The sequence below is a fragment of the Setaria italica genome, chromosome IX (genome assembly GCF_000263155.2).
Source record: "Setaria italica strain Yugu1 chromosome IX, Setaria_italica_v2.0, whole genome shotgun sequence".
Classification (NCBI taxonomy): Eukaryota; Viridiplantae; Streptophyta; class Magnoliopsida; order Poales; family Poaceae; genus Setaria; species Setaria italica.
In genome coordinates, this window is record NC_028458.1 from 46130905 (window position 1) to 46147324 (window position 16420).

Sequence of the window (16420 nt, forward strand, 5' to 3'; positions counted from 1 at the left end):
GCATATCAGGAAAATATCAAGATGGCAAATTACTAAAGTAAAACAAACAGGCATCTGATGTAAACAGGCATACATGGCATCACATCACAAGCATCACAGGCATATAGCAGTACAATAGTTAGTTTCAATTTACTTACCATGCAGTTCCTTAGCAAATAATTAGTTTCAATATTCTTAACCTTACCATGCTGCCATAGAACTTAATTAGTAATTAGCCACCCCCATGTGAATCCAAAATCCAACCCAAAAGGTCAGGTGCAAGTGAGGCTACATCCTAATCGGTAAGACCTACGTATATAGAGATCTGTGCAAAAGAAGGGAGTGGTCAGGGATGGAGACTTGCTCAACTGTTTTCCCTGAGCTAGAAGGCAGTAGCAGCTACTACATCACATGTAGTAGTGCTTGCCTAGCCAGGTCGTGAGCCAAAGGGTGTGGTGGTTCTCTCCCATCTTCACAAACGCATTGCCTTGGGACTTGCTGTCCAAGAGGTGGCTAAAAGCAACAATGAGGGCCTCCTAAGAGAAGCCAGGGGTCAGCATCACAACATTGTATAGGTCAGGGTGCACCTGCTCAGGCCCAGTCTCCCTCAGTGCAGCAGCCACATTGTTGACAGCATCTGTCATGTTGGTAAGGACAAGTACCTACTCCTCTGACATGGCAGCTCTCTTCCTCTCGTTCCCAGCACAGAATCCAGGGGCCTTTGAACCCTCACCAGAGCCAGTTGGCTTGGTGACTATCTTCTGGTCCACCTGCTAAGTCGAGGTGAGGTCAACCAGCTGCTGCTTGTCCACCTTCTTCTCTGTTGTTTCGCCAAATCCAGAGAAGACACTCAGTGGCTCTCCAGAACCCATGGCCCAGCGACCCGTGTTGTGCTGCTCTTACGGCCTCTAAAAGCAGCCTACATCAATAGCTCCAATGCAGTCCTAGGACAATTAACATGCATGCATCAGTGTACCATGTATTATGTAAATAAAAGCGCAGCAATAATGTACAATACAAACTACCCAAGTACCTTAAAGTATAGGTTCCATCTCTAGCTCCCAAGAATTTTAGGATGGGTGGCACCATCAGGGGCTCTGATCATCTCACCCCTTAGCTCCCCAACTGCATCCTATGCAAAGTACCTACTGACAGTCTTTATGGATCTCCTAAAGGTGTGATGGACCACCCCAGGAGGTGTCTCTCCCTAAACAGGTTAACCAACTGAAAGAAAGGAGCTATATGCTTACAGACTTAGCCTCTGTGCGGTTATATATCTTATCTAGGTTTGTTTGCCTCTCAGCATCAACCACTACCCTAGGAACCCAAACAGAGTTCTCTTCCTCATCTGAATCAGACCTGCCCCTCCTAAGCCTACTGTATAGAAATGCAATGCATACAACAACAAGAGCAACATCTTGAGAAACCATCCTAGCATGGTACTCATGCAAGTCCATCTACATTATTGCATGGAAATAAAGAAATTTTAGAATTTAATTACTGAAATGGAAGTAAAGACATCCTATAGTGTGGCGGTATACGGCAGCATGGCAACAGAGGGATCATTGCCTTGGCTACTACCAAAGTAGCCTCCTAGAGACTCCTCCTCAACACATCATCGACCAAAAACCACCCAACAAACAAGTCAACAGGTCCAACAGGTATCACTACCTTGGCTACTGCCAAAGTTGCCTCCCAGGAGCTCCTCCTGAACACATCATCGACCAAAAACAGCTAGCATACAAGTAAACAGGTCCAACAGGTACCAATGTCATGGCTGCTATGAAAAGTAACCTTCCAAAGGCTCCTCCTCAATGTCATCCAATAAAGAAAACCCCACAACAGCATCATTGCCACGGTTGCTACCCAAGGTAGCCTCTCAGAGGCTCAATAAACATCACAGAACAACTATATTAGCCATGGGCAGGCTCCTCGTCGGCAACACAGACCAACAATACAACAATACAGACAGGTTCATGGCAACAAGTCCACATCCGCTTGATAACTACACATGAATTGTAAATAACATCCTGAATCAACTGTAAACAACAAGCCAAGGCATAGAAACAAGGACAATTGAAGAAGTAGACATGCAGATCCGATGAGGATACCCCACTAACCACACAAATAAACCTTAATCTCAGATCCCCTCCGAGGAAACCCTAACCCTTCACGCGTATAACCGGATTTCATCTAACAAATAGTAAAAGATCGAACAACAATAGCAAGACTCCATCGTAGGAGACCCTACCCCATCGCAGACAAGATGAACTGCTATCCTAAGTGCAAGAGAACTGTAGTTCCAGGCCATAGCTCCGCGAAGATGAAGACGACCATCGTGGGGAAGATGAGGAAGTAGCGCATGCCGGTGGAGGACCCGAGGGATGACTGGAATAGCAAGTAGACGAGGCAGATCTGCTCGGTGGAGAGGAAGAAGGAGGTCACGTCGGGGGCGAAGAGGATGCTCAAGTGGCCGGGGATGAAGAGGTAGCAGATCTGCTTGGTAACGAAGACGAAGCACGGATCCAGTGTTCGTTGCTGATGAAGACCAGGCGCTTGCTGGTGAAGAAGTACCCACGCTCGCTGGTGAAGAAGTACCCGCACCCACTGGTGCAGGTAACCACAGACGCCTCCGGATCAGGCGCCCCGCCACCAGCCGCACCATCGCCTCCAAGTCGCCGGGATGAGGGGAGAGGAGTGGAGGAGTCGAGTGTGAAAGGGAGACATGAGAGAGGAGTGGAGGAGTCGGTGGAGGCGATGCGTCTGCGGGGGAGGAGGCAACACGGCTGGGAAGGCTACCACTAAATACCAACAGGAGGTAACCCTAGCCGGCCCAAATTCTGGCGCCAGCCCGCTCGGTCTCCCACCCTTCCCTCACGTCCATGAAAACACGCTCGCGCGGGCCTGCACTACGTGAAATGGTTGACTTTTGCGTTACACATGGTGCAGGCTGGTGGGCCATTTTTGCACCGTGAGGATCTGACCCAGGAGGGAGACCAGGCTAGCAAACATAGCTGGTTGCACTAGCTGGGCTGGCCCAACCCTAGTTAGGGCTAGCAAGAGGAGTATGCATCCTTCGCAAGGAGATGCCCCTGCCCTTCAGAGATCACAAGTACGTAGTTCCACGAAATGTAGGTTTTTCTATGTACTTCTCTGGCAGCCGGAGGGTTGCTGCACGATGCAACCACACTAGGCCATGGACAGCTCCGGTTTTCATAATATTGGTTGCATTATAAGCCTCCAGATGTAACGAAGCATCTCCAGCAGTTCCCTAATCCAACTAGCATATTGGGAGAGGTAATAAGAAAATAGTGCTCCAGCCGTCTCCCTTTATCTTTCCCTTTTCCCAATAATAGACAACCTAATAATTCACCCCAACTCTTCTTAAATAAAGGAGGAGTTGTAACTCCCAATACGGTAGTTGGATTGAGATGAGATTATTGGGAGATTGCAAAAGCAACTCTCCCAATAATAATGAAAATGATATTGCGATATCCATATTAATTTATTGGGGATTGCTAGAAATGCTCTAATGAATAAGGAGATGGCAGATGAGAGTAAGAAACATAGGGATCAATTTTCGATTGCTTTGCCGTTTCGAAGTATCTGTTTGAATTGTTGGAGATTGGAGATGACTATTTTTTAATGAAGGAATACCATTATTCTTTTGTTACAACAACAAAGAATGCACAATGTGCATAAATCAGAGATGACTGTGAATGGATTTCTCTTTGGGTTTTTTTGAACGAACAACACTCGACGAGTGTGTTTCTATTGATATAGCAGAAAATCTCTTTAAGTTCTGATGCTACGCACGATTCTTTGGTTGTAGATATAAGACGTTGCTTCTAATTTAACATTGATAAGAATAGCTTGCACAGCATCAATCAAAACAAGTTCAGTTCAAAAATGCAGCTTCAAACCATTACACATGACAATACGAAACAACGAACCTACAAAGCTGCAAAAACGAAAACAGTCTGAAGAAGGATCACCGCCCACCGGTTCCGCGGCACTCCACGCGCCAGCGCCACTACCATCCGGTGCGCATCCGGGGAGGCATCCCGCTAGGCGACGGCGCCAGCGGCCGCCGCCCCGCGGATCGCAGCGCCCGGTCGAGCATCGCGGCGCGCGTGGCGGGCGACACGGGCTCGCCGCTGGCCAGCGCCCGCTGGTACGCCTCGTCGCCCTCCACGTCGCCGCCGCTGAACGCGAGGCGCACCAGGCGCCGCACGTCGCGGGGCGTCAGCTCGTGCTGCTCGCCCGGCTCGGGCCCGTCGGCGCGCGCCTCGAAGCCCGACAGCAGCAGCGTGCCGTCGCTCGGCTCGACCTCACGCGCCAGGGCGCCGTCGAACGGCCGCGCCGAGAACTGGCCGCCGCCGTCTTCGTCGTCGTCGTCGTCGTTGAGGGCGGCGTGGCCGTGCTCGTACCGCCACGCGCCGCCGTCCGGCTGGGACTGCACGAGCGCCCCGTCGTCGTCGCTGGGGACGACGTGGGCGTCCTCGTACCCCGTGTCGCCGTCGTCCAACCTGCCGCGCTCCCAGCACTCGTCGTCGAACTCCAGGTCGCTCCCGACCTCTTCCTCCTCGTCGTCCTCCGAGTCCGGCTCGGACTCGTCCTCGAGCGGGTCCAAGAACACGAGGCGGAGGCGGAACTCGACGCCGGCGAGGGCAGCGCCGATCTCCCGCTCCGCGCACATCGCCTGGACCTGCGTGGCCGCCTTCCTGGCCTCCGGCGCGACCTCCGGGATCAGCGTCGGGTGGTCGAGCCTCGACACCAGCGCCTCGAACGCGCGGTCGACCGCTGCCGCCGCGGCTTCGCCTCCCTTGACCAGCTCGTCGACGGGGACACGGCACGCCACGTCCTCCATCGTGTCCACGTCGTCGTCGTCCTCATCAGCGTCCCCCAGCACGCCTGCGCGGTAGCACTGGACGACGAGGATCCGGAAGCCGACGGTCGCCGCCGCACCGGGCGTGGCCGTGGCGCTGGCGATTTCGACCAGGGAGGTCGTCCTGTCGTCTCGCGACAGGAGGACGCGGTCCGCCGCCATGGCGTGGTGTGGCAAACTAGCAACTCGATCGCAGCGCTCACCAGGATGAACGGGGCGTGGAGATGATGTGGTACGTTGGCACGGCAAGGGTTTATACAGAGGGTCGGGTTGACCGGATGACTTTTCAGAAGTTGCGAGTCCGATACGGACGCCCTGTCTGAGACCCGAGCTCGATTCTGCTTTTGTTTTGACCGAGTGCGATTCTGCTAGCGGAGCAGAAGGAAAAGCTAACTGACAATCGAGTACTGACTATGGTCATAGATTTGACTAGTTTACGATGACGTTGTTCATCACGAACTCTGCCAAGATTCGGGCAGAGGCGACGCCAGCCGAAAAGTTCACCCGGGTCAGATTTACTTTGACTGACTTCATTTTGGTTTAGAGGGTAGGAACTCGATTTACGTGGTTCTAACTTCCAAAATTTGAAATTTGATATGCCTCCAAACGGGACAGATTCTAGCTCAAATTCCACAAACTAAAAGTTTGGATTCTAATAATCCTAGAAAATCTGCATGCACATTTTACCATTTTTGCCTATCATCCTTCTTGTAATGACCAAATCTACCACTCTCCACTCTATTGGGCAAAAAGGGCATAAAAGGAATCTAAGCAACAAACAACCATAAAATCATATTTTGAAATCTAGGATCCAAACCACACCATCCGGATTTTGCTTAGAATCTAGATTTTGAAAATCCATCTAAAATCCAGTTTTTCAAAATCCACAATCTAATCTAAACGGGGCCTTAGCTGCTCCGAGTAAGCCTAACTGGATTAGACAACATGCTCCATGCACCAGCAAAATATCCAAACAACCTAACATTCGTTTACTTTGCTTGCCGAGTCAGGCTAGGCAAACCTTGTGCTGGACCTGGGTCCAAGGGACCCTACATCTTTTCAATACCTTATTTGTATACGTATACTAAAGCTCTAAGATTTGGAGCCTCTTCATATAGTATAATAGATAATGTCGCGAAAGGTCATCATGTTTATTGAAAAAGCTACGTCAAAGATTTAAACCTTATACCCTAAAATACTATAATAAATTATAAATCTTTCAAAGTTGTGTCAGTGCTACTTCATCCATTTCAAATTTAGATCGTTTTGATTTTTCTAAATACATAATTTTTGCTATACATAATGTATATTTAAATGTATAATAAAAATTATTATATATATAACAATCTACTCCCTCCGTCCCAAAAAGAATGCAACTCTCGCTTCTTGAGAAGTCAACTAATTTTAAATTTGACTAAATTGATACAAAATAGAACTAATATTTATGGTACACAATAAATATCAATAAATTAATCATATAATATATTTTCATACTAAATGTATTTTAAGACGTGAATATTAGTACATTTTTTATATAAATTTGATCAAATTTGAAATTTTTTTTTTGACTAGAAGCGATAGTTGTATTTTTTGTTAGCATGGAGGAGTAAAATTTTGGACGGAGGCGAGTATTTTAAAGATCGGAGAGAGCACTCCCAACACAAGGCGCCAAGATGGTGGGCTGGACAATCAGGGTCGTCGGCTGGCCTCCAGCAAAGTTGGCCCGATCCGTCGTCCGCCAGACCGTTGGGCTGAGCTCAAAGCGAAAGGAGAAGCCGCCCGTTCTTTCCAGAGTGGAGGCGAAGCCGGCTTCTTTTCCGCCGCCTCCCCCGCACGGCTGTCGCTGCCGCTGCTTTCCTTCCCGTCTCCACTCCACTCCACTGTCCCCTCCGCCTCACTGCTCCGCTGTCCGCTCGCTCCTTTCTCCGCCAACGCCGGTCCTCTCCTCGATCCTCGCCTCACCGGCGTGCGCGTGTAGGCTCGCTTGCCTCGGGGTCGTGTTCCGCTTTGGGATCGATTCGATTTTGATCGGCCAACGGATTCGTGCTCCGCTGCGTCTTGCCGGCTCGCCACCCGCGATTCGAATTCGAATCCCCACGACGAGGTCGACGGCGCCGCCGGGACCGACCCGACCGAGTTCCGCCGCCAATGCTGCCGCTACTCTTGCTCCTCCTGCTAGCCGCGTCGGCGGCGCCGGCGCGGGCGGGGGACCCCTACGCCTACTACGACTGGGAGGTGTCGTACGTCTCCGCGCAGCCGCTCGGCGTCAAGCAAAAGGTGCCATCCGTCTTCCTTCTCCTCCTCCTCTCCTCTCTCCCCTCCGGCCCTCCCCTCGCAACAGTGGGCATCGGCGCTGACACCAGCAATGGCACACCAGGTGATTGGCATCAACGGGCAGTTTCCGGGCCCGCCGCTGAACGTGACGACCAACTGGAACGTGGTGGTGAACGTCCGCAACGCGCTGGACGAGCCGCTGCTGCTCACCTGGAACGGGGTGCAGCAGCGCAAGACGGCGTGGCAGGACGGCGTGCTGGGCACCAACTGCGCCATCCCGGCGGGGTGGAACTGGACCTACGCGTTCCAGGTCAAGGACCAGGTCGGCAGCTTCTTCTACTTCCCCTCCACGCCGCTGCACCGCGCCGCCGGGGGATACGGCGCCATCACCATCAACAACCGCGACGTCATACCAATCCCCTTCGGGTTCCCCGACGGGGACATCACGCTCTTTATTGGCGACTGGTTTAACCGTGGGCACAAGGAGCTCAGGAGAGCGCTCGACGGTGGCACCTTGCTCGGCGCCCCAGATGGCGTGCTCATCAACGGATTGGGACCCTACCAGTACAACGAGTCCGTGGTTCCACCGGGGATCGTCTATGAGCGGATCAATGTCGAGCCAGGTTTGCATTGGCATTTGAATTTCTATTTGCTAGCCCAAATGAAAAAGCGGGTGGGGGGGGGGGGTGCAGTCAGCAGTATCATCTTGATTGTCATTTCAGGGAAAACCTACAGGTTTCGGGTACACAATGTTGGGGTCTCAACAAGCCTCAATTTCAGGATCCAGAACCATAACCTGCTCCTTGTGGAGACCGAAGGCTCCTACACTTCTCAGCAGAACTACACCAACTTGGACATCCATGTCGGCCAGTCCTACTCCTTCTTGGTCACCATGGATCAGAATGCCAGCACTGATTACTATGTGGTCGCGAGCGCTCGCTTTGTTGATGCTGCCATCATTGATAAGTTGACTGGTGTCGCTGTTCTCCATTACTCCAACTCCCAGGGTCCGGCCTCTGGCCCTCTTCCAGATCCCCCGAACGATCAGTATGACACGGCATTCTCTATAAACCAAGCAAGATCCATCAGGTACTTCAGTAGATTTTGGATTTTTCCTATTCACGACTTCGAAATGGGTTTGCTCACATAATGTATCCTCCAACTGTTGTGCTGTTTCAGATGGAATGTTACAGCTAGTGGTGCTCGGCCCAATCCTCAGGGTTCATTCCATTATGGTGACATTACCGTGACAGATGTGTATCTGTTGCAGAGTAGACCACCTGAGCTCATTGATGGGAAGCTGCGTTCTACTCTGAATGAGATTTCTTACATTGCTCCATCAACTCCTTTGGTACTTGCACAACTATTCAATGTGCCAGGAGTCTACAAATTGGATTTTCCTAATCATCCCATGAACCGACTACCAAAAGTCGACACATCTATTATAAATGGCACCTATAAGGGCTTCATGGAGATTATATTCCAAAACAATGCCACAACCGTGCAGAGTTACCACTTGGATGGCTATGCATTCTTTGTTGTTGGGTAATGCAGAAGCCATATTCCCCACTTCTTTATCCAGATCTGCTTTGATTCCTCACGGTTGTTTGTTCTCAGGATGGACTATGGATTATGGACAGAAAACAGTCGTGGCACCTATAATAAATGGGATGGTGTTGCACGCTCTACAATCCAGGTTCTCAAACTTGTCTTCATGGATGTACAAGTTAACCATCACATTAGTTGCAGTATGATCAATAACCCTGCTTTAACATTAATCCCATAAAACACAACTGACAACAGATAATTATTAGCTGTAGTTTCAATATTAGTTGGAGTGGCAGGTAGCAGCTAAATTACCTGCATGGTTTTGGCTGAAGAAATCCTGTAGTGGTTAGAGTAAATTCTGCGCCATCTTATTTCGTGTAATTTCAAATAAGGATAGATATGATTTTAGATAATTAGTTTCTTTGTTTAAGCAACTTCTATGACACAAGACTTCATAAGTTTACAGAAAGTGAGAAGCTGCAAATTCTGACGGTAAACCATAACATTAGTTTGAGGCTACATGTGATTGATTTATCTTGACTTAACTTTTGTGTTTAGGATGAATCTAGGCTTCAGGTTAATAAATCTCTGTAATCTATAAATAGATTAACACTGTAAATTTGCTTTGTGAGGGATCATTGCAGACTTGCAGTGTTGCACAGCCTTTAGCTTGGCATGCCTTTGATTGGGACTGTGTCTACTTGATTGCAGGTATTCCCTGGGGCTTGGACAGCTATTCTTGTGTTTCTGGACAATGCAGGCATATGGAATTTGCGTGTGCAGAATCTTGACACTTGGTACTTGGGGCAAGAAGTGTACATCAATGTGGTTAACCCAGAGGACAACAGCAGCACACTTCCTGATAACGCAATTTTCTGTGGTGCACTCTCAAGCCTACAAAAGTGAGATTCCTATGCCTTTGTGCATTTTATAAAGTTTGCACCACAAGCACAACTTTTACTAGTTCCTACCAATTCTTACATAGCACTTGGTGTCGATTTTTTTTTCTCTGCAGAGAGCAATCGCATAGATTCGTGTACTCAGATGCGGTGCCTGTTGCCCTGTGGAGGAACACGTTTTCGCTCCTATTTTTGCTGGCCTCCTTCACTATATGGTTGCAATGATGCAGTCCACACTCAGTTTTGTCTACTGGGGGTATGAAACAACGGGGGGAAATTGCTAGTTTTGAGAGAAAACCATTCTGGATGACGTTTTTGAGCGTTTGATTGTTGATTTGGTTAGCGTTGAGTGACCTGAATGCAACTCCCAAAAGTGGGAGAGATTCAGGGGTGGGGTAAGAATATTTTTTCCTCGACAAGTGCAGGTAAATAATGCACTTGGTGTCAGGTGAGTTGATTGTTCTGTATGTAATTTGACTGGTTAATTCATTGAAGACCACTATGTTTTACTTAGTCGAATACAAATAAAATGCAAATCGTGTTGAAGTTCTAGTGATGTCCAGCTCAATCTGCCCTGCCTCTGCCGTGGTAGCGGTTTGTTTATAGTCGTGTACCGATTCAAATGCTTTGACAGCACGTGGATGTTGTTGGTGGCCAGCACTCTGTCAAGTTGTGCAGATGAACCCCAGTCCCCAGTGGCCGGGCAGCTGCTGCTGTCTTCGTCCTTCCTCCGTCTTGACCACTCTGAATTTGAACTTTGAATGCTGCAGCGAGCTACTCCAGCATCGTTGCTACTCCAGCAGAAAAGAGACCCAATCGCCATGAGGGTCCGTCTGGCAGAGTACTGCTCTTCACATGGATTCCACCAGGAATGTGAATGCTTAAGACCTGGCCCGATTTGATTGAGCTACTGATGATGACCATATCAATAGATAATGGCAAGCTGACCTGCTGAGGCCATTCCCCCGGCATCCAAGAGTAGGCGATCAGCAGCTGACTTGACTGACAGTGACATCCAGGGATGTGGCATCCACACACACGTTTTGTTTGCTCTGGATCTCTCTTTTCTGCACATGATATTCGCTATAAAAAGGTTAAAGAAAGTTTGGTCTTCAACGAAAAGAAATGGTAAACAAAGTGGGAGCGGCATGTCTCTGATCTGAGGGATGGAGAGTAGGCATATAATAATTACACAGCTTCTCTTCTCTTGTTGAGTTGAGCAAGCAAGCAAAGAAAGCTGCCTCTGAAGAAGGCTAAAGCTGCTGCTGCTGGATTCTTCTTCTCTCTGCTGTTGTGCACAGCAGCTTCGGTAGCTGGTGGTCTATCGGGGAGGGATCGGGTCGGCCATGGCGTCCTGCGCGGCGGCGCGCATGTTCGCGTACAACGCCACGCTCTGCGCGTGCGACCCCGGGTACTACTACCACCTCAGCAGCGGCAACGGCACCGGGAGCTGCGCCCCGATGCCCGGCGGCGGGTGGGGGGACTGGAAGGTGGGCGCCGTGGGCGCGCCGCGGAACCAGAGCCTCTACTTCCTGGCGCCGGTGCTCCCCATCGACGCCGTCCGCCGCCTCACCCAGTCCCAGGCCGTGCTCCTCGAGGCGGCGCTCGCGGCGCTGCTCTCCTGGCTCGCCTTCTGCGCCGCCGCCAGGTTCGCCGGCCGGGACCCCCGCGGGGAGAGGAGGCTGTTCCGGGCACGGTACTGGATCAGCCGCTTCGATTGCCTCTTCGACAATAGCCACTGGGCGGTCCGTTCCCCATTCATCTTCCTTGCTCGCTACTGCTGTTTGCACGAATTTCATGAGAATTCTGTAGAAACTTTACAAGGAACATTTCAATGCGCTTGGGAATTGAATGTTTTCCACCCCGCATTTCAAATGGGACCTTCATACTTTTATCTGGAAGTAAGTTTTGTAGTTTCGAATTTTGAAAATTTTATGAAGCCACTTGTCTTCACTAGTTGACTAGGTGCAATTATTGCCATATTTTCTAATAAGGTTACAATAAATTATGGACATGCTTCTCTTTGTTGAGGGTTTATGGAACCATTCTACCAGAAAACTTGAGTTTAAATACCACCAACCATTGAACAAGTGTTTTTAGTTTGATCGACGAACGGCTTCCCTGGTTTGGGCCACCGTGTTTTGGATTCCTCCTCTCCATAAGTTAACTAAAATTTCCAACTTGCATTGCTTCTTTTCTATAATGCAGCTGCGGTCCTTGAAATTTCTTGAAAACTTTCCTCGCGAGGTCAGTTTGACCCTGCTGTCCCTTCTGATCCTGTAGTTCATTACATGTAATTGCAATATTCTGAGCCGAATCTGAATGCACAAACACCCTTGTTGTCATCCCAGAATAGATTATCAGACTTATCATACAGGATCATACATTTTTGCTCGATTAATTGATGTTCATTCTCTCATGTCTCGTTGGAAATTGAAAACGTCTATCCTGAAAGTCGCATTGTTTTGGCTCGTGAATACATTCAGAGGGATCAGCAAGTTCTAAGGAAAAGGAAGACCGAGCTGGGTGGCACATGCTCAGTGGCTAGCTTGATCCTCTTCACCGGATTGTTAACTGTGTGAGTGCTGCCCATAGACCTTTTTACTGGAATTAATCAGCTGCTCTGCTTGCTTCTAGCATTAGTTACTGTCTGCTAACTTATTATCGGTTATCACAGGCTTCTGTATCAAGCTATCAAAAGACGCAGCATTGAGATGCATCGAGTCAAGCCAGCCAACGCTCCAGACCTGCTGTCTTTCGTGAACGATCTTGAGTTCCACATCACCACCATCTCTGGCATGTCCTGCGCTCAAGCAGTTGCACCTTCGACGTTCGCAATGGGGACACCGGGGTACATGGATTTCAGGTTGGTGTCCCTGCCAACGATGTTCACCTACAGCTGTGCAAACACGAGCCAGGGGCCATCCATTACGCTCAAGTGCAACGGTTGCCGGATGCCTCCGAGAGACCATTTTGTGTCCTGGCAGTTTGTTGACCTGCCGGGGCAACCGGCCGCGGCCGTCGGCTTCCAGTTCAACCTGACCGCGAGGCAGCACGGCAACGACAAGCACGTGAGCTTTGTGAGTGGCACCATGAACTCTGACGGTTATACCGATGATGGCAAGCTGAGGACTTTCAGGGGGCCAGACTCCAATGTTCTGAAGATTCAGTTGTTCCCTCAGATATACAACAAACTTGGCAACCTGAGGCTGTTGCAGCCACTAGTTCAGGACTTCACCCAAGGGTCTGCGTTTTCAGATGTCGGGAGCTTGAATGCGTCCCTGCAGAACCCCAGTGATGGAGTGGTGAATACTACTCTTTACATAAGTTATCTCTCAGACTACATTGTGGAGATCAGCAATGAGAGTGTAGTAGGTCCAGGTGAGTCTCTCATGAAGCCATGTCCTTTACGCGCACATTTTACATTTCTAGCATCTGATGTAGATGATTATCTGCAGTTAGTGTTATTGCGAGTATTGGTGGCCTTTATGCCTTCAGTGTGGCAATTTGTCTCTGCCTCATGTCCCAAGTAAGTCAATGCAAAAATCTGCTTTGTTGTCCGTGGAAACTTTGCCCATTTTCCATTTTTGACCAATGAAATTAAATAGTCTACACTGATTTCTAAATTTTTGCATCCCTTGTCTTTTTATTTGGTTCCCTCACGTCCAACTCTAAACAATCCCTTATTTGCCACTGTCAGTGACATAGGTGGGCCCATGTGTCATTGACACACCTATGGCAAATAAAGGCTTGCAAGTTTCTTTAATGACACATAAGGAATTGTCTAGTCTACCATTCGGTGTTATTCATGCAAAGTTCTGGCTTTCTGTGGCACTAAAACAAAGGAATAACCATGAATAATCTGTCTACATAGCAAAATAAAAATAAAACTGCAACTGCTTGTGATATTAACATATATGCTTTCAGTGCGAAGCTAGGATAAAGAAGCTTCGTGATGAGGATACCAGAATGCTGAAAATTCTGAGCAAACGACGTGCTCGACGGAATTGGGATAAGGTGAAGGATGTCCTGATCCAACTATGCACATTATATCTTTCTGATTGCCTCCCTGATAAGCATATTTATTTCACTGCTAACAGGTCCGGAAGTTTGTCATGTATACCTGGGGTCCAGGCTACCCGGATCCAACTGATAGAAGTGGCCAGCAGCCTGAAGGTTCAACGGTAGATTCTCTGCATAGAACCTTGCACAAGAGAAGAGAACCAATTAGACAAGCAACCTCAGATGCTAACAGACCTAATAGAGTTCCTGCTGACATGGTACAGTATTTGTTCCTTTTCAGTAGCTCGTCATGCTAACGCTCAGATATTTGTGTTTAGTGCAGTAAAATTTCTATTACACAATGGTTATTCACTTATTTGTGTGATTTAGGAATGTTCTTTTCTTCTTCCATTCAATTTGTTTTCTGCTTGTACCTTGCATTTGGTTTTGACTCTTAATGATATTGCAGGGGGCGATTGACATCGAAAGAGCTGGGGAAGCGAAGCAGCCAAGCAGTTCTAGATAGCCTTGATGGATGGATGCTTTGGCTGCAAAGTTCAGATAGGCCCTTTGACACGCTCATTCCTAGCACTTCCAGCATTGATGGATCTTTCAAAAATTCCCCCCTTTGCATAGGCCTTCATGAAGATGAATGTTTTGGCACCTGTCCTCCCTGTGAAGATTTGTCAACATGAATGTTCTATTCTGACAAGCGGCAAAAATTGTACAGAGGCAGTGGTTGGATGCACCTGAAGCTGCAGAGGTTGAACTTGCTTAGAGCAAAGCTAGAACTTCATTTTAATACGGGAAGAAAGCTTCCTTTATCATCTATAAAAAGTTAAGTCACCCAATCTACGTACTCCCTCCGTTTCAAAATGTAGGTCATTTTAGCTTTTCTACGTGTATAGCAAAATCTATGTATCTAGAAAAATTAAAATGACACGTAGATCAGTTTGGCTTTTCTATAAATACATAGATCTTGATACGCACCTACGTAGCAAAATTTATTTATTTAGAAAAGTTAAAATAACCTATATTTTGAAATGGAGGGAGGATAACAGAAATTCGATACAAAGAATGCAGACAAAAGAGTAATAACAAACGAAGAGCACGGACTATCTGACCAGTCAAGCGTCAAGTCAAGGGTTAGCTAGTAAACGTAGGCAGTTGACCTGTAGCTGTAGCCAGGCTCTCGGACACAGGCTCTAACGCAAGGCACATTTCCTTGAAGTCCAAATCAATCTGATCGGTGATAGCCCCTAAGATAACAGTTGTAAAAAAGCCCCTGGGGCCAGCAAAAGACAAACAACCTTCTTGGAAACCATGCGGAACATTCTTCAGAAAATAGAAGCATCAGGTCAAGAAACACATGAACGGGTACCTGCGCTGGGACACTGTAGACTGTAAACATTGCTCCAAACTATATGTGCCTTCCAAAACAGTATCTATCCAAGCAGTACTGGCTGATTGGCAAATCTTAGCAATTCACTGTAGGTTTTCGTGACCATAAACATGCAGCCAATGTGCTGGGAGTTTTTTTTTTTTTTTTAAGGATGCTGGGAGCGTTGTGACCGATCGATTCTCTCCACACCTCCCTCAGCACCTGAGCATAGTCCATAGCATGCCCACGGCTTGGCCTGAAAAAACCGGGCACCATTAGGTATCGCATGACACATGCACAGTGCAAGAAAGATTGAACAATGGTCAACCCCCACATCGTGAGAAGCAAACAAAGTACATGATGGGATAAGGAGGCTACCTGCATCTGCTTGGAATTGATGTTCCTTTATTTTAGAAAAAATTCATCCTCTCTATTCATGACAAAAGAGCTTAATTTAATAAATACAAACAATACAGATGAAAGACTGCATCCTTGGCTCCCTCTACACCCAAACATACAAAGACAACAGGGCACAGACTGGCCGAGTCAAGCGTCCTTCTCAAGGTTTAACAAGCATAATCAGCTGATCTCTTAACACGCAAGCTGCATTTCCTTGAAGTTCAAAACAAACTGACAGCCCATAGCATAATAGCTGCGGATAAGCCCCCCCGGGGCCAGCAAAAGAGAAACAACTTTTATTTAGGCCTGATTTGGTTACTCTTGCTTATTTTTCATTACAATATCTCTCCCTCTCTAACAATGGGCTGGAAGGAGCACTTGATGCTGCACATATGTATAAGCTCACCAAACTGGTTTTCCTGGATTTAGCAATGACTGGGCTCAGTGGCAAGATCCCAGATTCTATAGGGCAGCTGAAGAAACTCGAGGAGCTTCACCTGGAACACAATAACATGACAGGAGAGCTACCAACGTCTCTGAGCAAGTGCGCAAGTCTCACAACCATCAGCCTCAGGAGGAACAACTTCCAGGGAGAGCTTACCAACATCAACTTCTCCACCCTATCCAATCTAAAAGTTTTAGATCTTTACAGCAGCAATTTCACCGGTACAATTCCAGAGAGCATCTACTCATGCAGCAATTTGACTGTGCTGCGGTTATCCGTGAACAGGTTCCATGGTCAGTTGTCAAAGAGAATAGAAAATCTGAAGTCCCTCACCTTCGTATCACTTACCTACAACAAATTTACAAATATAACAAATACTCTTCACATCCTCAAGAGCTCCAGGAACCTCCAGGCCCTGCTAATTGGGGTGAACACAAGATGAAACAATGGATGGATTTGAGAATCTTCAAGTCCTGGGCATACATAACTGCTCATTGTCTGGAAATCTACCGATTTGGTTATCAAAGCTCACAAATTTGAAGATGTTGTTGCTATCAAACAATCAACTTACCGGCCCAATACCATCTTGGATTAACACCCTACAC

The 16420-nt window shown here is 48.0% G+C and overlaps 2 protein-coding genes across 2 annotated transcripts; one reads left to right on the forward strand and one right to left on the reverse strand.

Moving 5' to 3' along the window:
- Positions 1 to 4012: 4012 nt before the first annotated feature.
- LOC101779748 lies at positions 4013 to 5029 on the reverse strand. Its single transcript, XM_004986927.1, has one exon. It carries the CDS (start codon positions 5027 to 5029, stop codon positions 4013 to 4015), a length of 1017 nt encoding a protein of 338 aa, XP_004986984.1.
- Positions 5030 to 6652: 1623 nt separating this feature from the next.
- Positions 6653 to 14445, forward strand: LOC101781878 (monocopper oxidase-like protein SKU5). The gene is made up of 13 exons (XM_004984288.3): positions 6653 to 7144; positions 7245 to 7764; positions 7864 to 8230; positions 8321 to 8686; positions 8759 to 8837; positions 9401 to 9591; positions 11237 to 11333; positions 12075 to 12166; positions 12266 to 12969; positions 13047 to 13117; positions 13516 to 13605; positions 13689 to 13868; positions 14060 to 14445. The coding sequence occupies exons 1-13, from the start codon at positions 7016 to 7018 to the stop codon at positions 14114 to 14116; spliced, it is 2943 nt and encodes a 980-aa protein (XP_004984345.2). The 5' UTR covers positions 6653 to 7015; the 3' UTR covers positions 14117 to 14445.
- The last annotated feature ends 1975 nt before the right edge of the window (positions 14446 to 16420 follow it).